Below are 22,000 nucleotides of genomic sequence, written 5' to 3' on the forward strand. Positions count from 1 at the left end.
ATCTTTAAGACCATACCAATTTGACAGCATTGCTGTACCTGTACTTGGTCTTGTGGTAAAATAAACATCATGATGGATTGTATGGCCCTCTGACACAGCGTATAATTGTTTATGCTGTCCTAGAACATTGTGAATCCATGTGTCCGAACATTCATAACCATACTAGCCAACTTTGTTTAGGTGGTCAAAAATGATACGATTCAACACGAATCGCGTTATTTTGGCTACCAGTTTGCAGGATGTGGGAGACTTGCCTGCTCTCCCGGGTGTCCAGGAATCCTACTCGAAATTCGGTAGTCTCCTGGACATTCCAGGAGCGTAGGCAAGTATGTTTTTAACCCATTGTTCAGCTCCTCTCTAGGTTTGACTTGATAAATCTGTGCCGTAGGCAAAGGAGCTTGCAATAACTTCATAAAAAGTAAATAAAATTAACTTTAAACCAATTTTGTGCTGCTATCCTGACTGTCCGAGTCATGTGCCTTACTAAGCCTATATGGTAGATAAAGTACAGTACTGTCTGTGACCAATATCAAGGCATCAATATGTCTGACATCTTCAACCATTTATACATTCTAGAGAGACTTACGAGTTCACACAAAGGACTAGAATATTCTTCCACAGGTTCCTTGTTCCAACAACTTTTACAATGCACACTCTCTTTGGCCTTCTCAGGAGTTCTCGATCCAATTCTGGAATACAACAGCACAACTACTTAGACAGTAGTCTGAACATACATACATGTATGACAATGTACTGGAGACAGCAGTTGATAACATGCATGCTCTAGTTGACATTTTTTTGAGATATTCGAATACAACCCCATATATACTGTTAAATATGTAAGTGCAAAGCCCATCATAAAATATGCTTAAAATAGAGCAGCGATATTTTTTTTACTCAATGGTCTCTTCTCATGGACTCTTGTACACTAGTATGTGAATCTTCTAATAAATAAAATCCATGGAAACCTCTGCTATAACCTGAAATAAATTACCTTTAGTACTTTCTCTATATATTACAATATAACTCAGTGGTTGAAGTTGGCTGGTATACGGTGGTATGGCATACCGCCACTTCTCCTACTGCTTTCATTGTAAGACTATCAAATTCTATTCACATTCTCCATTCCGCCACTTCTAAAGTTCCTCTTTGATCATGGCTATAACTAGTATTTAAAGGGCCATAACTCATATTAGCCAGAACAGGACTGTGCATAGAGGCGGTAGCAGAAATTCAGAAGTGGTTGTTTCCTTGCACAGCATGTAAGTCATCAACAAAGACAAATGAAAAAAAGGGCTGAAGATGGGGATAGTATGACTATATTCTAATCTGTGACAGGACGAGCGAAGAGGAGTGGCTAAAGCATGCATTGGCTCTTAGGAGGCATACTATCTTGTGTAGCGGTAGATTTTTTCAACGCGAATATAAACGTTAAAAAACGTGCTTGATATAAGTTAGTCACTAACATTTTACTAGTGTTTAGGATGTCATGTTAGGTTTTCCAAATGCTTTTAATCAAGGTTAAAAACAAAGATAGGATGAGGCAATCTAAAAACAAAGGTAGTGGAACACTACTGCAAAGCTAGCTGCTAGCATCAGTTGGAATGGGTATTGTGACGCTAGAAACAATGGTGTTAAGTGTTAGACCTGTCTGTAAATGTTTTTCCCAAGTGTTAACTATGGTAGTAAGACACATTCAGGCTCCAGTGGGTATGAACCCTAAGGGTGCCAACGGTACCACACACAACTTACCAGGCATTACTCCTTTGTGGTCGAGTTCTGTGTTCACTCTGTTCCTTTGAATCATTTGAAGAATCTGCTTCTTAGACTTTTCAAACTGCATTGTAGCCATAAGCCACCTTAGAGACTCTGGAAAGATACTTAGAACAAAGTAGAAAACACTTATTAAAATTTGTAATAAATATCTATAACAAACAACCAAATATATCTTATTTTTTTGTTATGCCAGCAAAAAAAAAAAAAATTGATCAAAAAGTATGACTATTCACTGTGTTTCGTAAACTGCTGGTGGAGTCATCGTGGCAAAGGATGTTCACGGACACATACAAGAAGACCCTTAATATATAAAGGCATGGCTTCCTACTCCTGAAGACTCCTGAATGAGAGAGAGAGACCTCCTTCCAGTACAACAGGCAATTCTCCTGGGAGCACTTTACGGTCACAAGGTGGGCAGGACTATAAATCAAAGGAATATTCAAGTCCAACTACCCCTTAAAACAAAAAAGTGGCAGGTGAGCAGGGTGGGGCTTGATAACTTTATTGCCACACCCACTTGTTGACACAAACCACATAATCAAGCCTCGCCCATCATATTATTTTCTACCTTGCCTCTTGATAGCCTAGAAACAAGGTAGAAAAGTTGGCAAAGATTTAAAGGACTACTAAACCACCAAAATTAGTCATTAGTTATAAATCATGAAGGTAGAATACATTAATGACTGTCAAGCTGCTCTCCATTGCAGTTCTCCTAATTTACTATTACATCGCTACTCCACTACAGACAACTATAGCTCATCCCACATTTTTGTCTTGACGGGTCTGGAAGAGGTCATATAGCTCAGACTGCGGTCATTTGACTGATTGACACAGCTATCCTCTGTCCCTCTACATGAATCCACCAGTCCCACACATTGAATTTTTTTGCATCAAGATTGCCAAGCTATCAGTCATCCCATGTCTGATCTTTTAGGGAAGCTCCTCCCTCCTTACCTAGAAACTTACTGCAGAGGAGCAAACTAGAGCATGATGGACATATTAAGTGTAAGCACTCGTTACTTTGTGTATAGTCAGCACAGTAATACGCACCCTTTGTTATTTATTTGAAAGTAATATATATCAAATATATAGTGCTGTGATAGATTCTCCAAGTACCCTTGAATTATAGAGGATGTAGGATGCATCTTATGTAATAGGGGAAACTGAATAGGAAAAGGTTTCATTTACAACCTTAGACAAACCATCCCATTCCAATAAAAGCTGAGAAAAAGCAGTAGCACTGGGAATGTTTTTTCCATAATGCCTAAAACAGTTTAAAAAGCACATAATTGCTACAGGCATTCACTGTGCAGATTTATTTGCATGATAAAAGCTCTTTTCAAGTTTAAAACATCATTAGGAACAAGCAACACACAGAGTTTCCCAGCGTTAAGCACCTGCTAGCAACAAAATATAACTACCCAATTTATTTAGAAAAAGATCTAATAATGTAGTTACATATATTCAACTCAGAAACTTGTTTTGAAATCTGCAGATCTCTCTCCTTTCCTTGAATAGAACTAATAAACTTACTACCAGTAGGACAGCATCAGGATGAAAGGACAGATGATGACAGCCTGGAGGATCTGCCAGTCTCTGCATAGAGCTGCCAGACCTGGCAGGAGGAACTGTCCGGCCATTCCAATGAAACTGGCCACCATCGTGATCATGAATCTGTGGCCCGGAGGGCAGAGTTCTATCCCTGAAACAGACAGAAACACAGACATAACATACAACGCATAGAATATACCATAGCTCATTGCTCGGAATCAATATTTTAAAAGTTAGAAAAGTATCTGGACTATGATGATAATCCTATTACAAAAACCCACATGGCAAAATAGACATTGTTCAATGAATGAAAATATAATAACCAGTAGTACTGAATCACTTTGTTTTATATGCCATTGATCATATAAACTGGATATTTCCTACATAGGTTTTGCAGCTCCGAGTTGCTTTGCCAACAATCTGTTAATCGCCTGCTCCCTCCCCATCCACACAGCCTCTGTTTCCAGGATCTGATTATGCAACAGGCTGACTAGGCTGCAGCTTAGGGCGCAAGCCTTTTTTGTTTGGAAACTGAAATTCACATTGGTTTCAAAATATAAGAGACTAGTTGTTCTCCAAAGTAAAAAGAAACACGAAAGAAAAATGTAGTAGTCTTTAATCTTGACATATTCCCATGGTAAAGGCTGAAGACAATGAGTCATTCTGGGGTTGGTGCTTGATGATAAGAAAGTAGGAGAGATAGGGATGGGGATAGGTGCAGGCAGTGTCGGACTGGGACATGAAGGGCCCACCGGGGGAAATGCAGCGGTAGGGGCCCACTACAATGGGGTGTGGCCAACTGTAAGAGGGGTTGTGGTCAGTCATTAAAGGGGATGAGGTCAGGCCATGGAGGACAACGTATAGCACCTTAGTATGGTCCATAAAGAAAAAGAGGACATTTGCAGTGAGGAGCCGCGAAGGAAAAGACAGAAGAGAAGAAAGAAGTCAATAGGAAAGTAAGTGAAGGGGAGCAAATGCAGCATGGAGGGCACTGTGTGAAACAGGGGAGACAGGGAAAGGGGAGGGATGAATTGAATACAATCAATCATCATCAGCTATTTGTGTGCTGTCCATTCTTTGTGGTTAGTGTTCTCTCCCCTCATAGTGTACACAGAAAACAAATGCTATACTACAGTACTAGAGATCAACCATTCATCATATGAAAACCACAATATAAGGGTATAGACTAAAAATTAATATATCCATGAAGCACTATGGAGACCACAAAATTATTAGCATAAAAATATATGCACATTTAAAATATTACATAAATCTAATTACACTCTAGACACTGGCAAATAAAAACAGGACTCTAAAAAATGATCTACCCACAAAATGTACACTCAATAATAATCCAATGCCACTACAAAGGACAAAAGCAAAACATTAATATTAAAGCATATAGCAGATGCAATCCTATAAGGACCTAACTGTCTGAATGTGTTTTATTCTGATTAAGATATGCTTCTATAGGGAATAGAGTCCCACAATTGATTGAAAACAAATAAACATGGAACATGATATAAACAGTGAATTTGGTTACTAGTTTATTAGGAATCCATTCATTGGTCAGCTGCAATAGGATCCTTTTATAGAGGCACTGAAGACGTATATTGCAATGAAGCCATTCTAATTTATCTCCCTCCCTCCGAGGTCACACAGTGGAGAGCTCTAGAGAAGTTTGCACGATTTATTACTTACTGATTACACGGACTCACACTGCAGTTAGGATGGCAACTTTATGACTACAGGACGCCTGCAACTACAGCAGAAGGAGTAATCTGAGATCTGTGTCACTGTGAAGCATTTCTGCCTCTCTCTGTCTCAGGAGCAGGAAGTGTTCTCACGTGCTGGCTGTAGGCAGGGATTAGTTTGACAGTCTCCGTTTCATATGTAGACTGACCACAACTCGGTAATTCTCTGCTCTGCCTCACCAACAAAGAGGGCGGGGTTATCAGGCAACAGGGCCTCCCGGGGGATACCCCGGCTCCCCGGCAGGCCAGTCCGACACTGGGTGCAGGTGCGACAGCCCCTTCACCCTCAGCAGCACTAGTTCATGTCTCTGTTCTGCCATACAGTTTGGATTTTAATGAAACTGCATGAGTGACAACGTTTGCAGTGACCTTTTGTCTGTTTTATTTATTCAAGTTTAGAAGGTATGAGTTTTTAACTACTTAAAGCATACTTGCCAAGTTTTCCTCATTGGCTTCAGGGAGATCCTGGGGGAAGTGGGCGTGCAGGGGCGGGGCTTGTCGAATCGCATCATTTTTACTCCGTCCCCTAAACGGCTGTCACAATTTTGGCCAATTACAGAAGGGGGCGGGGCTAGGATGACGCAATATTTGTGTCATTAAGCCCTGCCACTTATCTATTGCGGGGGCGGGGACGAGAACCGGGAGGTTGCCCAGCTCTTCTGGGAGGTCTCCTAGAAATTCTGGAGTCTCCCGGAGTAGGAAACTATGCGTTAAAGAAAAGCAGCTAATGAATCTCTAGAGACTGAAGTGTCTTTTACATTTCTGTCTCCATTACTGAAGTCATGTCAGTCTTTGATTAAATCTTTGTCTCCATGAAAATGGCCACCTCCATAGGCATCAATACATGGACATAGTGTACAATTTTTGAACTGTGTTATCATGCCACAGATGGCGAAGCCAACCACATCTTGTACTGGCTCAGCATCAGGGAGAATGCCAGACTCTTCAGGGAGTGAGGGAGATCACCCCTATTTCAGGGAGTCTCCCTGACATTCAGGGAGAGTTGGCAAGTATGACTTGAAGTGGACCTGTCCCCACAAAATCAGATTTTCTCATTCAACAGAACATCAAAATCACACACACTATCACAGATCATATTGTTCCCAAAAAAAAATATCTTTTTAGAAGAATTTCTTTTAATCTGTCTCACTTGCCGTCAGTCCTTGCTTATGCCAGTGCCATATAGTACTTTAGGACAATTTAGGTAAAGTGAATGCAGAAATGCAGCTACAGTATTCATAGATTTGTACATTTTACTTTAAATTGATCTTAATATGGATGTTGCATGTAAAAATTAGATGAAAAAGGACAGTGTTCTAGATATGACAAAGGATAGGTTTTATTGCACACAGACAAAGAACACAACCCAATCCCCATTTTACATTTTTCAGGGGATCAGGAACAACTTTAGTAAAATAAGGGAAGTTCTAAAAATCACCCCTCAGTTCAAGGATAATATTGGTTTGCCTTTCTCTTCGCACTCCAAAGCAGTCCCCCATTTAACAAGTTCCGAAAATCAAAGATTGCATTAGCCCAGGATTTCCCAAACCCAGTCCTCAGGGCTCCCTAACAGTACATGTTTTCCATATCTCCTTGCTGGAGCACAGGTGTATTCATTACTGACTGACACATTGTAACAGATCCACAGGTGGTCCTAATTATGTCACATGTGATCCAGAAAACCTGCACTGTTGGGGAGCCCTGAGGACTGGGTTTGGGAAACCCTGCATTAGCCAATGAAGCCTATGAGGTAGAGCATTGGGGTAGAGCATTGGGGTAGAGGGATCTTCGGATCCCTCACCATAAGTTACCTGCACACCGCTCCAGTCACTATCACAAAGGTGGTCACTTTGCGGTAGTGACCACAGAGGACATCGGAGCAGGAACAGCAGTTTTTTGTTACTGCTGTTCCGAGTGAAGATTTTTAATAAATAGTTATGATATTTCAACCCTTATCTTTGCGATAAGGGTTGAAATGGATCATGTTTAAAAAACGGTTAATAATAAATATGCCCCTTTGAAACAAATGTGATAATAAGGCAGGAAGGACCCGAGGGCCACAGGTAAAGCCACGGAGGGTTCATTGGGGCCACTTGTTGTTCAGCACGGTTCTACATGCTGGGGCAAACTATGTAACCCAATAAAGCACAATGGTCATGTAGATTTCTTGCATTTTCCTTGAACTATGGGGTGTTTTTCAACTTTTCTCATTTCATGCACATTTTTTAATCCTTTGAAAAATGTAAACTATGTGTTTGTTGTTTGTATGCAACAAAACTGTCTATTGAGAACCCAGGCATGTTAATACGTCACTTCAACAACATGGAATCTTGTGTATAATGTATATAACGTACTGTCAGCCACCTCATTATCATGCTGACGCTCCATATTGAGGCAGGTCCTTGTCAAAACGGTCAGCCCCTCCCTTACATCAAAGGAATCACCACACACACAAAAGTCTGTGGTGATAAAAATGTGCAAGACTTGCATTCACTTGAAACATATGCAATGCAAAAACTATTCTTTATTCTTCTATGATAAAACTACATGAATTTGAAAAAACCCCCAAAACAAATGTATCCTAATTTGAACATGCATATCCAGCCACGTATATGGTATGTGCAGCATTTGGAACTTTTGAATAATATAGCATGAACGTCTTTACAACACCGAACACAACAATGACATAGCTATAAAGCACTAGAACAGTTTGAAATACCGGATCTACAAAAATATTGAGGTTTACTGTGCGGGAAAGTGTAGTATAAAATCAGGGAAATAAAACCAAAAAGGATTTGGGAATGTTCAGAATTGTGATATAACAGTGTAACATCTAGAAGAGTATAAAATAACAGGGGAGCAAAGGCAGATAATTATGTGGTTTTACAAAAAGTCATGTGCTCAGAGACACATGCATGCACCATCACAGATGCAGACACACAAATTAATCTAAGGCACAGCTAGACACGTGAAAACCGTATACACACACACACACACACACACACACACACACACACACAGCAAATAGTATTTCTAATGCATTCAGATCTATACACCAGACTCCAAAATGTACACATTTCGAGTAAAATTGCACAGGAGATTTGGTTTAAAATAAAACAAAAAAAAAAAAAAAACAGACTAGGGTCAATTTGATAGCAGCCAATTAACCTTCCAGTATGTTTTTGGAGTGTGGGAGGAAACCGGAGCACCCGGAGGAAACCCATGCAAACACAGGGAGAACATACAAACTCCACACAGATAAGGCCATGGTCTGGAATCAAACTCATGACCCCAGTGCTCTGAGGCAGAAGTGCTAACCACTAGGCCACCATGCTGCCCATAATCATTCTACAAACATTCCAGTGTGTATGCTGTATATGCACACTGACCTATCTGGCTCTAAACCTGAGCACATAGTACTTGATATGTAGGTCAATTGTAGCAACATCAAAGGAACTTCTTAATGTTACCCAATGGCAATATTTCAGCTGAACTCAAGATACCTTCAAGCAACAATCCAGTTAATCAATATTGCATTCATTATGAATTTTACATTAGAAGATGTAATTTTTTATGCAAAATCCTTGTCTGACAATACATGCCATATACCCATACTGCATTTACAAATAGCAATCTAAAGAATATTTTATAGTAAAGTTCCTAAACAAATGAGTCGACAGTTATCTCATTGTTTATCCAACATGACAATCTCCAAAACTTACTACTGGATTACTGCATGAGAATGTTAGGAAAATCATATACTGATATCGTCTAAATTAATTGGATTATTATTGTTTTTGCACACACATTAAAATACCTATACTTCACACATCACAATGTGTCCTCAATAGTAAGCAAAATGGTGTGACTAACAGACAGGAATGGGTTTCTATTATGTTACAACTAGTGCTCGACAGAGAAATGTTACCAAACTACAACTCATTGCATTGACATCTTTGTGGGATTTGTAGAAGTTCATCAGCTAGAAGTGTTGCAGGTTACCTAAATAATATCTAATAAAGTTGATTTTACAGCTGGCCCACTTGCCATTTTCTCACCACTGCAGAAATAACACCACCATCAATGCATGCTATTCAATGTTAGCAGATGTAAAAGCAGCACAGTGACCTAGTGGTTAGCACTTCTGCCTCACAGCACTGGAGTCATGAGTTCGATTCCAGACCATGGCCTTATCTGTGTGGAGTTTGTATGTTCTCCCTGTGTATGCATGGGTTTACTCCGGGTGCTCCGGTTTCCTCCCACACTCCAAAAACATACTAGTAGGTTAAGTGACTGCTATCACATTGACCCTAGTCTGTGTGTCTGTCTGTGTGTGTGTGTTAAGGAATTTAGACTGTAAGCTCCAATGGGGCAGGGACTAATGTGAGGGAGTTCTCTGTACAGCGCTGCGGAATTAGTGGCGCTATATAAATAACTGATGATGATGTAAAAGTGTAAACTGTGAGAAGTGCATGTGGTACTATTTCCCTATTACAGAAACATTTTCTTCATTTAAATGTAGGTCAATCACTATATAAATTATCCAATCAAGCACTGGAAGCTCGCTAGATCAATGACTACGCACTTCTACCAACGCATAAATGCTGAGCTAAACTGCTACCAAATACATACTCCCCTAGTGAGAACAATCCAATAAAATAAGAAATAATGATTTCTGCTACATTAAAACTTGAAACTAATAAGTGGTATTGTTTACTCGTGTTTACTAGTATTCTAAATTTCTGCATGATCATTTCATATAGCAATTCTTAAACATAGGCCAGGCAGCAGACATCTCTAGCTCACTTTAAAATATTATCCCCCCACTTAAGGAATAAATCTTTTGGTTGATATTGCTACTGTAAATAAAAATGTCTACAGGAGCTCTAAATTGCATTTGAATAGTTTGAACGAGAGCCAAGCTGCACCAAAAATCAGACAGAGCTAACAACCACAGCAGACCATCATCTGCAGACATAATCCTGGTGCAATAAAATGGAAAAACTGCACAAAAGTACAAGCTATTTTAAAACCCATTTAGATGCTGCTGAACGAGTCCATCCGATTAGTGTGTGTGTGTGTTCTGAGGAATGTATCTCTTGAGAGGCTTTCATGAATCACATCAAGCAGATACAACAGGGCAACTGTGGTCAGGAAAGTTCATGTAGTACAACAAAACAGACAGTAAAGTTTACAGCTTGAAAGACACCTCAGATGTTAGGCAGCTTCATGAAATATAGTTATTTATGAGAAGAAAATGCACTGCTTCGAAAAGTAGAGGCTTGGCCGTCCTATATTTAACCTTTGGAACAAATAAGAAAGAAAAAAAAATATCCAATGAGAACTGATCATCATTTTATGACTTGTAACAGTTCAATAGCAATTACGTTCTTATACACGTTTCTTTATAGTATCATTAAAATAATACATTTGTAATGTTTATACTTATGAACATGAAGCAAAGATTTCAAACAGAATAATGTAGTCCAAGATGTCCATCTTTTGTCTAACAGGCACGACCAAACTTAGCTTTAGGTACAGTAGACCAGAGCTGCTTTGGGGTACCCATCAAAACATCACCTCTTGATCATACTGCCAGGAGGTCTGATTACCAATCACAGTAACCGTGGCAGTAAGAGAATACTGGCATAGCGGTGGCTTCTATCGCATCAGTGGTCACACTATTCCCAACTCACATACTGGCAATAGAATCATGCATCTTTTCCTTCTTGGTTGGAAACAATGTAACATTGGTTTTTTAGGAGGCCCTGTTTCTAGTATGAGGATCATTAACTACTAAAACATACAGTACATACAACTTTTTACAGAGCGCAATGGAAGACCAGTCATTTAGAATCAACTGTCTATTGCAGGGCAGCTCCAACCTTCCTTGACAACTTCCAACTTGTTCGACATAAAATGTTTGAATTGTACTTGGCTCCAAACGATGTAGATAATACATACATACAGCCCTCTATATGTAAATACTTGGGCAGCACTGATCTAGTGGAAGGTTTTTTGTAATAATATATATGCATAAGGGTTATTTTACCTCGGCAGCTGCACAGGATGCAGAAACAGCTTTACCAATACTGCAATACCTGGTACAGAAATAAAGTCTAACACAAATCGAAAAAACATAAAAATTAGAAAACATATCTCTTTCAATAGCGGAGGAGTGATATACATGCTGGAGTGTCCATGTGGCCTCCTGTATGTAGGTTGTACTAAGAGAAAGCAGAAAATAAGAATAGGAGAACACATTAACAACACCCAAATGGTTTTAACCACCCACAGCGTTCCCAGCCATTTCCTCACTACACATGGAAAGAAAGTGATCAAATTCTCTGGTATTCATCATGTAAAGAAAGACTGGAGGGATGGAGACTAAGTGGCAGAAATATCAAAATCACTGGCAAAGTGGCTCTTCAATATTATAACCTTGATTTTGGTCTAGGTTACTTTCTACAACATTCCAAAAGGCAATAACATCTAACGCTTCCCTATCTCTCACTGTCTGTGAGAGGAAAGAAAGCTGTCTGCCCCATTACTGTGTTTGTCCCAAACTGTAAAGTGCAACAACATTTGCTGTGGCTATATAAATAAACTTTTACATTCCCCTCTTACATCTTATTTCCATATACTCTCCACCTTGACCTTTTAGACCTGCCCCCATCTCCATTCTTATAAATCACCTCTCATTCCTGCCTGCAAGATTTCTACCTCCTCTACCCACCTATGGCTCGCCATACCACACCTAACACACCCAACAGTCTCTCCAGAACCTTCAAAGTATTAAATACTCCCTTGAAACCTTTACCATAGCTTACCATACTCCTACCTGACACCACTCACACCAACCACTGCTTGTTCCTGACAACTAACACTGAGCACTGCTCCACTGCTGTCCCTACCTCCTTCTGCCCTCTTCCCACTACATTGTAAGCCCTGACGAGAAGGACCCTCCCTACTTTCTGTCTGCTCTTACTCATTTACCTTGTCCTTGTGTTATGTATACTTAGGTTTCCACCGCTGAGTATTGTGGTAGTAACATATTGCAAAGAAAGAAATCAAAATAAAAAAATCCAAAACTTTTCATCATGTGGATTTCAGAAATTTTTACAACCATGATAATAGGTTTTAAAATGTATCTTAGAAAGTGGATGTGGGTTACTATTTTCTAACATAATAATGTTTCTTCTACGAATCTTGATTTAAAACATTTTTTTTTTTAGGAAGGCAATAATCAATAATATAATGACTGCACTAATGAAAAGTGATCTGGTACATTCTGCCTCCGTGGAAGCCACCATTCTATAGAAAGCACTCTGCTTTTTTCCCACCACTGTCAGGGACCTGCGGTAAGGACTTGCACAATGCAAGACCTGTATTTACCTTGGTCATGAGACAGATCCCTGGTGCAGACATGAGCAGGGGATCAGCTTTTCTTGGTACAGGATGACAGAAACACAGCAAGAGTTGTTTAACATGACACTCTCATTACATTTCCTCAAATGAACCTTCAACATTTTCTTGGAAATACTTGACACATTTTTGATTAGATGACTTAAACCCTTGCTGAGCTCTTTGTCCTTATTTAGGAGTACATCACTTGTTTTCTGATTCGGCATATATTTTTATATGAACAAAAACAAACAAACAAAAAAAAAATGTATTTTAAAACAAAATATTCAGAAAAGAAGCTGAATTAGTTTGGCAAATGGTAACACACAACCACTTTCTTAAATGACTTTAAAAATAATCCTATTCAAGGCAGTAAAATGCTCATGAAACATTTGTGAAATTCACATGAATCAAAACAAAAAATATGTTTATAGAACATTTTTTGTTTGTTTTACCATTTATTATTTAACATTTATTTGTATGGTGCTACAATACTTTACAGCTCCTGACAGTAGGGGAAACATACAAGACAAATATGCATGACAGGTGGGTAGGTGCAAACAGAAGGTTGGGAGGGACCAGCTCATGAAGGGATCAAAGTTGAGACAGAAGGAGGAGGGATTACTAGAGTGCACATGTTATCCTGAAGATCTTTTGTAATGGAGATTATTAACGGGAAAAGCGCTGTTGTCTAACATAGAATAAATCTGTTAGTTAAACCCAAACTGTTTAACTAAAATGTCAGGGAGACTCCCTGAAATAGGGGTGATCTCCCTCACTCCCTGAAGGGTCTGGTATTCTACCTGATGCTGAGCCAGTACAAGATGTGGTTGGCTTCGCCATCTTTGGCATAATGACACAGTTCAGAAATTGTGTCCTATGTCCATGTATTGATGCCTATGGAGGTGGCCATTTTCATGGAGACCAAGATTTAATCAAAGACTGACAGGTAAGACAACATGACTTCAGTAATGGAGACAGAAATGTAAAAGACACCAAAGTCTCTAGAGATTCATTAGCTGCTTTTCATTAACGCATAGTTGCCTAATCTCCCGGAATGTCCGGGAGACTCCCGCAGTTCTGGGAGACCTCCCGAGCGAACAGGGCAACCTCCCAGTTCTCGCCCCAGCAATAGATAAGTGGCGGAGCGGGGCATAATTACACAAATATTGTGTCATCTTAGCCCCCCCCTTCTGTAATTGGTCAAATTGTGACAATTGTTTAGGGGCGGGGCCAAAAAATATGTGATTAGTCAAGCCCCGCCCCCGCACACCTACCTCCCCTCGGGATCCCCCTGAAGCCAACGAGGAAAAGTTGGCAAGTATGGTTAAACCTGAATAAATGGCCTGCCTGTATCTACTGAATGCATCGCTTGCACGTTTGTTTAGTGACCAACCAAAAAATGTATATACTAGAACGTTTTAATAACTGTACACACTACACCAAAAAACACTTTTTCAAAAATACAAAAAATACACATTTTCTGGAATAAATAATATTGGGGGGATAAAAAAAAAAAAAAAAAAGAAAATAAATTCTTTATCCATTTCTTGTACACTATCACCCTCAGATTAAAACACCAAGGCGCAAATACAATTCCTGAATCTATTCTAAATATGTTGCCGACCTTCTCTCCGAAAACACCTCAGTCCCACAATTTTCTACACAGGGAATTTTCTAGAATTGCGCAGCAACAGCATGCACTTGTCCCTTATAAACTGTATACTTATTTGTGAAAATCCATAAAGAAAAATACACTAAATCTATTTCTCTAAAGACTCAGGATAAGCCGTAAATATGGCACAGCTAGCATATATGGAAATTGCACCCATTTTGAAGTTGCAGCAATTACATTTTTTTATACATTTTGAAAAAGGTCAACTTTTTATTCCATTTTTGTTTCAAGCTTTTGGAAACAGAGCTCTTAAAACTGCATTATCACTTCGGTCCCACCCCCCTGGGGCAGCTTTTGACAAGATTAATCTGTTTTTCTCCCAATCCAGTCTGAAAACCAACCAAGGGGAGGGAATGGGAGAGAGAACCAATCACAAGCCACAATTCTGACTTGTGATTGGTCCTCGTACTCACACATCCATCCCCCTTCCGTGGCCATTCAACAGTAGTAATACAAAACCGGCAGAGGCTGGGGAAAATTGGTTGCATATAGTGGCCAACAGGGGATCCGGCTAATGGAGGGGGCACCTTAGAATTATATTTTCCTATATGGTAATGCAGCACTAATGAACCATTGAGGATTTTCCCCAGCAATTGAATTTTGTATATTATAAGAAATAACACACCCTATAAAGAGGTCTTTGATCTGGTCATATATCTTCTTTAAACCTCTTGGTAACCTCCAGAATCCTTATAATTTACAGTTAAACCATACCTTGTCTTATTAAGATCTGTGTTTCTCAAACCACCAGAAAACATTGTTATGCCAACCACCTGTTCTGAGCTGCACCAGGTTTAGAATTAGCAACAATGCTGGGTGTCTTATCTCTATTAAACTCTAACGGCCAGTTGGGAGTGAACACTAATTGACTGTTGTAGTCTAAGAGATGAAAGGGAAGTCAGTGATATGTACCCAGTGGGAGGCAATGTAAGCGGTGGTACGTACAAATGGGGTCAGCATTGCTATAATGGCTCTGCGCAGTAACTGAGGCTTGCACTAAGGGTACACAGTGTTCATGGAAGTCAGCACCATTAGTGGTCAAATGGGGGTATGCTCTGGACATTGGTCATCAAGTTGGGTGGCAATGCATACTGGTGACACAGATGCTGAATTCTACTCTGACCAATGGTGCTTATAACATAGTTGCCTACTCTCCCGGAATGTCCGGGAAACTCCTGAATTGTTGGGAGTTCTTCCGGACTCCCGAGAGAGCAGGCAAAAATTCCGGGTCAAGCTGTCCCCGTTGTTCAAGATGGTGGGGACAGGGCTAAACGCAGCATCGTGGTCCCGCCCCCTGCTGCGATTGGCTAGAATTGTCAAATATTGACAGGGGTGGAGCCTAACGGCGCATCACACGTGGCCACGCCCCCCTCGACTGACCCCCTCCCGGACAGCTGCCTTTAAAAGTAGGTAAGTATGGCTTATAGCAGAGGTCATTGTTGGCTGTATAACAAAGGGGTGAAGTGATGTATAATATCTATACTAGCATGGTGGGTCTGTTGAATAAAGGTGGTCATGCTACTTGCAGTGGATTGTTAAAAAGCAATTTCAAATCTCTGTGTGTTTTGCACCTTTAAAACGATGCAGTCACAAAAGCTTTTCTGCAGGAACATTGAAACATTTTCCCATAACAAACATTGATCTAGAGTTCCTTATAACACACAGTTAGTGATGACCATGGGCAGAGTGGGCTGGGTGGCATTTGCCACCCTGACTGGTCCCATAGTGGGCTACCTTGGGCTGGGTCACAGGGCTACCTGCATTTTTTTCCTTTAAAATATTTCTAATAGGCTGCTGAGTCAAGTCTTGCCCCCGGGCTAAAATTTTATGTCTTTTCTTTTTTTTTCTTTTAAGAAGTGTATTTAAATTTTCGGAAACAGTGCAACAAGCAAAACACAATTACCGTAGACCAGAATAATAGTCAGTGTACAAAGTAAATAATTTGAAGCCACCAAGCCAGATTAGCTAGAGTAAACAATGCAAAAAAAAATAATCATCAATTGCTTGAAATAGCCGGTAATGATGGAAATGATAAACATACATGAATTGAATAGAAGAAAAAACGTGCAACAGGTCCCATAGTGGGCTACCTTGGGCTGGGTCACTGGGCCACCTGCATTTTTTTCCTTTAAAATGTTTCTAATAGGCTGCAGAGTCGAGTCTTGCCCCCGGGCTAAAATTTGTCATTTGTTACTTTAAAAGGAAACTGGTTGAACAAACTTTGACAATTACTGGGCTATGGGTGGGTGGCTGGAGGGTTGCAAGTCGCAGACACCTGCCTCACAATATCTGTAACATAGTAACCTATCATGTGTCCCACGCATGTGGTTACACAGAGATATTGCCATCTCTGTCATGTCAGATACCAGACAAAACAAGTATTACATTACAGCCATCATGATATCTGAACTCCTTTAGAATCAATACAAATAACCATTTAAAATGAAAAAAAAAAAAAACCCATTTACTGTGAGATCGAAAGTCAGCTTCAATGATTTCTGAACTTAATTAACAGCATGGGATCAATTAAAAAGTTAAGCGTGTAATTCCTAGAGTAATTAGCAATGCATAACGGAAGTAAGGTAACGCCAAAAGAAATGTATAACAAACAAAAACAAATCGGAAATGGATGGTGGCACTCGGCACTTCTGTCACCCATATGTGACACCAATTGTAAAGCGCTATGGAATATGTTGGCGCTATATAAATAAATGATGATGATATGTGGCTAGTAAAAAATATTATTTTTGGTCTCTGACAGTAGGTGTCGCACAAGAGATGGTATTAGGCCCAGCAGAATGACCGGCCCTGAACACAGACAGCAGTCAGGTTTGGTTACTGCTGTAAATAAATTGTATATATAGTGAAGGCAGTGTGTCAGATGTAAAAATCAGCAATAGCTTAGTGGGTGTGACTAAATGAGATTAATAAATGGTGTGGATGTGCAATGGCTTCTTCAAAACACTACTTGTTTTCTAGTTTAAGAAAACTATATTGGATTCAGCTATGGCCGCAATTCTTGTTGCTTAGCCTCCCCCATCTTCACCATGGGGAAACGGTCACTGGCGATAGCACGGCGGTAGCCTTTGAGAGATCAGGCTTCTCTCTACTTAGTAAATAGACCCTGACGTATATCACGTTTCTCTGTAGGCGTGTCCTATAAACTGACTGGCAACCTATATGCAGAGAGCTTCCAGTTTCCAAGTACAATACTGTTCATTTCCATGTGACTAAGGTCTGCACCCCAATCTACAAGCATGGGAAAAAATGGCTAATCTGAATACTCCATTCAAACGCTCCAGTGAAATCCAGCCAGGAATGAAACCATGAGAACAATAAGCAAGCAGGCTGTTCGTCTATGTCCTTTCATCAAGCCATAACAATGCATGTGAAACATTTCAATTCAATTACACTGGTGCAAACAACAGTCTAACGACAGGGCTCTATGTTTCCTCATCTCTGGGACTTTCACGCATTAATACCCTCGCAATCTCCACTGAAATACCAACACAACTTCACTAACCCGGGCACTCAAACACTAAGAACAACTGTAATACTGCAATGTAACTGGAAGGAGGATGGTTTTTTCTGTGTAGTCTTTGCACACAAGACTGACTGCAATATTCCTCTAGAGTACGATATGAGGCCATTATAGTAGAACGATCAATAGGCAACTCAAAATATACAGATGGCAACGTGTTGCCTAAATTGTGTTGTCTATTTAACCTTTGTACCACTGTACAGCAGAGTCTTTGTCACGAGTGAATTTCATACTGCACATTTTTATCAGCAGTCTCTTGGAGAACACAGTTCCCTATTACACAGCTACTTCTGTATGACAATGAATGTCTGCTAGTTTTTTTTTTTTAGGTTTTTGTTTTGTTTTTTTTCTTTTAAGAAGTGTATTTCAATTTTCGAATACAGCGCAACAAGCATAACACAATTACCGAAGACCAGAATAATAGTCAGTGTACAAAGTAAATAAATTGAAGCCACCAAGCCATATTAGCTAGAGTAAACAATGCAAAAAAAATAATCATCAATTGCTTGAAATATCCGGTAATGATGGAAATGATAAACATAGAATTCAATAGAAGAAAAAACGTGCAACAGTATATTTTAGATGGGGGGTAGGAGATGGGGGAAGAGGTAAGTAAGACCAGAGGCGGAACTCCCAGCTCCCAAAGGGCTATCATAAGGGACAAAAAATATATTTGTGCAAACACGAAACCAAACAATTGGCTAAGAGTATAGGAAAAAGGAAAACCATATATGCCTTTTTATATTAAATTATGAATGAATGTTCCCAGTACTTCCTGCAAGTTAGATTTAGAGTTCATTTCAATGTCTATCTTGTAGGTGGAAACTATGGCTTATATATGTTGTGCACAAACAGATATAAGATGCCACACTGATCTGCCTTAACCACACTCTTGATATATCAACCATGCCCTTTTTTTTGCAGTTTTATATACCTATTTTATATACAAAATGAATGACATTGAAACAAATTATTAATAAAAACTGTACCGTGAGTTCTACTACTGGTTAAAAAAAATAGTAATCTATGCTCAAAAATTGCAGTAAAATCCAAATGGCTGATTAAAGCATTACACCTTCACTGTAGCCAAAAAGGGTAATTGAACACAGTGGAATACTTTGACATTAATACAAAGGCTTAAGGGGCTGTACGGAACATAAATATATCACATATATATGAAATAATGATCCAAAGATTCATAGTAAAACCGTTGATTAAATATAATGAATTGTAAAAATGACACTTTCTAATTAACCTCTTACTGGAGTATAAAAGATTTCACGTAGCGTCTAATTTTAATAGTCTCTAATTATTTTTTTTACACTTAAGGGTTCTAATAAAATTGCAGTCATATTGGAATATGTAGAACACAAAATTGTCACTGAGTAACAATGGGTTTTATGCCTAAATAAAGTATGGAATACTCTTGAAACATAGTTCAAAAGAGGATATTATTATTAGGACAAATCAATGCAAAGTAAAACATACAAACTAAAAATAAATAAAAGATGGAAACTGGACACAAAAATGTGACATGAAACTGTACATAGGAATCTCCTCTTTCCAATCTCTCCTTCCATCAAGTGATCTGACTCTTTGACTCTTGTAATTAATATATTTCACCCGTAGAAAAGACTTCCTGAAACTGGGCAAAGACTAATCAAAGATCTGTGACATACCACAGTTTCATTCGGCAAGCCAGGAAATCCTCTATTCCCAGCTATTTGTTGCAGATTTCTACAGCTCTCTACAGATTGTCATAAAGGGACCATTCATTAACTGGGACTAATCCGAGGAGGATATTGAAACAATGGAGCATCCTTCCTTTTTCATCCTCTTTCCCTCATACTCTTACAGACCGTGGTTGAAGCAATATACCATATGCACTTCCTGTCCTCTACTAAAGCATTCCTGAATAAACTATGTATTACATTTATGTTGGTTTATAGGCAAGTGATTGCTTATAGTGGACCGGGCAGTTATTAAAACACACGATTCTTGAGAAAATCGGCTATAAAAATGTCTTTTTGTCTTGTGTTCACAGGTGCAGGTATTGGCAGACTTTTTAAAGTCAGCTATTAGAAGTACAGCTTGCCATAAACTGTAACCTGCAAAGATCATGCTTTAAAGAATAAATAGAATTATGTGAGACAATAAAAAATAAAATCTCCCTTGCCTGTTCTCTCCAATGAACCTCCCCTGTTTCAGACAGGCTTTTTTTTATTTTTTTATTAAAATAAAACATTCATGTAGGTGTGTGGGAGACTATGTATATGTATTTTATGTATGTATATATATATACACCCACACACACACACACACTCTTGTGGGGGAGGGGAGGTGGAATAGTGTTTGTAACATCAGGGTATCGCTATCAATCATCTAGTTCTTACAAAGTCCTAAAATTTGATAAATGTAATATGATGTGATAACAATCAATAACAAATTTCACTTCACTGCATTCAACAAAAAATAAGCCAACAGGAAGAAGCAGTTTATGAAAATCTATGTATTATTCAGTAATTTGTGGAACAACCTTATGCAGCAATAACGTGACGTAATCATATGGTTTAAGAGTTCACAATTTTCTTACATCATATTTGAAGAAATTTGACCCATTTCTGCTTACAACACTGCTTTAGCTCATTGAAATATCAGGGCACCGTTTATGATTTATTTCACAGATTCCTTAAGGTCCTGACACCGGATCTTTATGGGGTTGAAGTCTAGACCTTGACTTGGCTATTCGAAAACCTTGATTCTTTTTCTGATCTTTATTTGAATCATTGTCCTATTGCATGATCCAATTTCAGTTGTCAGAGACACTGCCTCAAATTGTCTCCTACAATATTCTGGAATATGGGGTTGTTCATGGTGGAATCAATGACTGTAAGAAGTCCAGGTCCTGTCTCTACGAAACAACTCCAAATCAGCACTCCACTCCTGCAGCGTTTGGGAGTCTAACAATGCACTAATTGAATTAGATTCTGCACTGTGTGCAATTTTAATATATTTTCACCAAATTATGGGCAAGTGCATTTCTATTCACTTTTATTGCTAACCCTAGTGATCACCATGTGATTTATGTTTTGGTTTCCCAATAGTACCATAATACTACAATTAAAAACCTGGTAGCTTTAGGGTTCTTTTAGGTCTCTCAGAGCATCAGACAAACTAATCTTTGGGTGAATTTGCAGAGACACCCACTCAAGACGGACAACTGTCTTCAATGTTCTTAATTTGAAGTAATATTTCTCATTGTAGAATGAAGGACTTTGGATTATTTGTAAATGGTCTTATAGCCCTTTCCAGACTGATGATCATTAACAATTACTTCTCTGAGATCATGACAGATGTCGGTCTCCTTGGCATAAACCTGAATGCCCCAGGCAGAACTACCAAAGGTCGGCTTCTATACATAGGTGGCAGCATTTCCTAGTGATTAAATAATGAAGGGCACTTTATTAATAACAGGCTCAAATTACTTTTTTTATTGGTATAAAAACAGTCATGGGTTGTCACATGAAATTAATTTTAGCAAATGATAATATCTGTGAGGACTAGATGATAATCATCCTGATGTTTATAAATGCATATTAGAAAGTAAAGTTATTATATGTATCACTTCTATTGGAGAAAAAAAAAGATTTTAAAAGATTATTTTTTATTTTACACAACAAGACTCTTTATATTATTCTTAGAGATCTATGTATTGATGTATTGTTGTGGGTATTATTCAGTGGTGATATATTTCTTTAATAATGATTGTTAATTGTAAAAAAATACTTTACTGTAAGAACTTTTTTGTATAATGCTACTATTAAAATAAAGAATTTTTATCAATATTTAGCTTAATGGACTATTTAAGGTTTAGAACCCCATTTGCTGCTTTGTTTAAACTTTGCAGGGGTGCAAATTTAGGCATTGGCCCATGGGAGAGTTGAGCAGATCGGAGCTAGACAAGCATATCTAGTTTTGCACTGAAATGGAAAAATGGGATTTCATTTTGGGGCACAGGATTATGTAAATATGATTAAGGAGTGTAGAGAGCACATTTACGGAGGGGCGTGCTTTTGCAGGAAAGCAGAATAAAAGCTTGTAATTTAAGGGTGAAAAAAAAAAGGCTTGAAAACACACAAAAAAGTGACATGTAATAAAAGTAACCCTGATATTCTCTCACTAGTATGATTCATTTAAGACCTAAACTGATTAGTATTTTAGGAGAAAAGCAAACTGTATTTAACGGAGAGTAGTAGTAAGATATCCGCAGACCTAGGAGCCAGTTGATTTTATGTATGT

At 38.8% G+C, this 22,000-nt stretch overlaps 1 protein-coding gene across 1 annotated transcript in view; it reads right to left on the reverse strand.

Moving 5' to 3' along the window:
• Positions 1 to 22,000, reverse strand: part of SLC22A23 (solute carrier family 22 member 23) — a 103,024-nt gene that overhangs the window by 16,086 nt on the left and 64,938 nt on the right. The window contains exons 4-6 of the mRNA XM_075213001.1: positions 3,310 to 3,478; positions 1,753 to 1,880; positions 587 to 689 (exon numbers count right to left, since the gene is read on the reverse strand). Of these exons, the coding sequence (XP_075069102.1) occupies positions 587 to 689; positions 1,753 to 1,880; positions 3,310 to 3,478 (400 nt within the window). The remainder of the gene's footprint in view (positions 1 to 586; positions 690 to 1,752; positions 1,881 to 3,309; positions 3,479 to 22,000) is intronic.

This window comes from Mixophyes fleayi, chromosome 5 (assembly GCF_038048845.1).
Source record: "Mixophyes fleayi isolate aMixFle1 chromosome 5, aMixFle1.hap1, whole genome shotgun sequence".
Classification (NCBI taxonomy): domain Eukaryota; kingdom Metazoa; phylum Chordata; class Amphibia; order Anura; family Limnodynastidae; genus Mixophyes; species Mixophyes fleayi.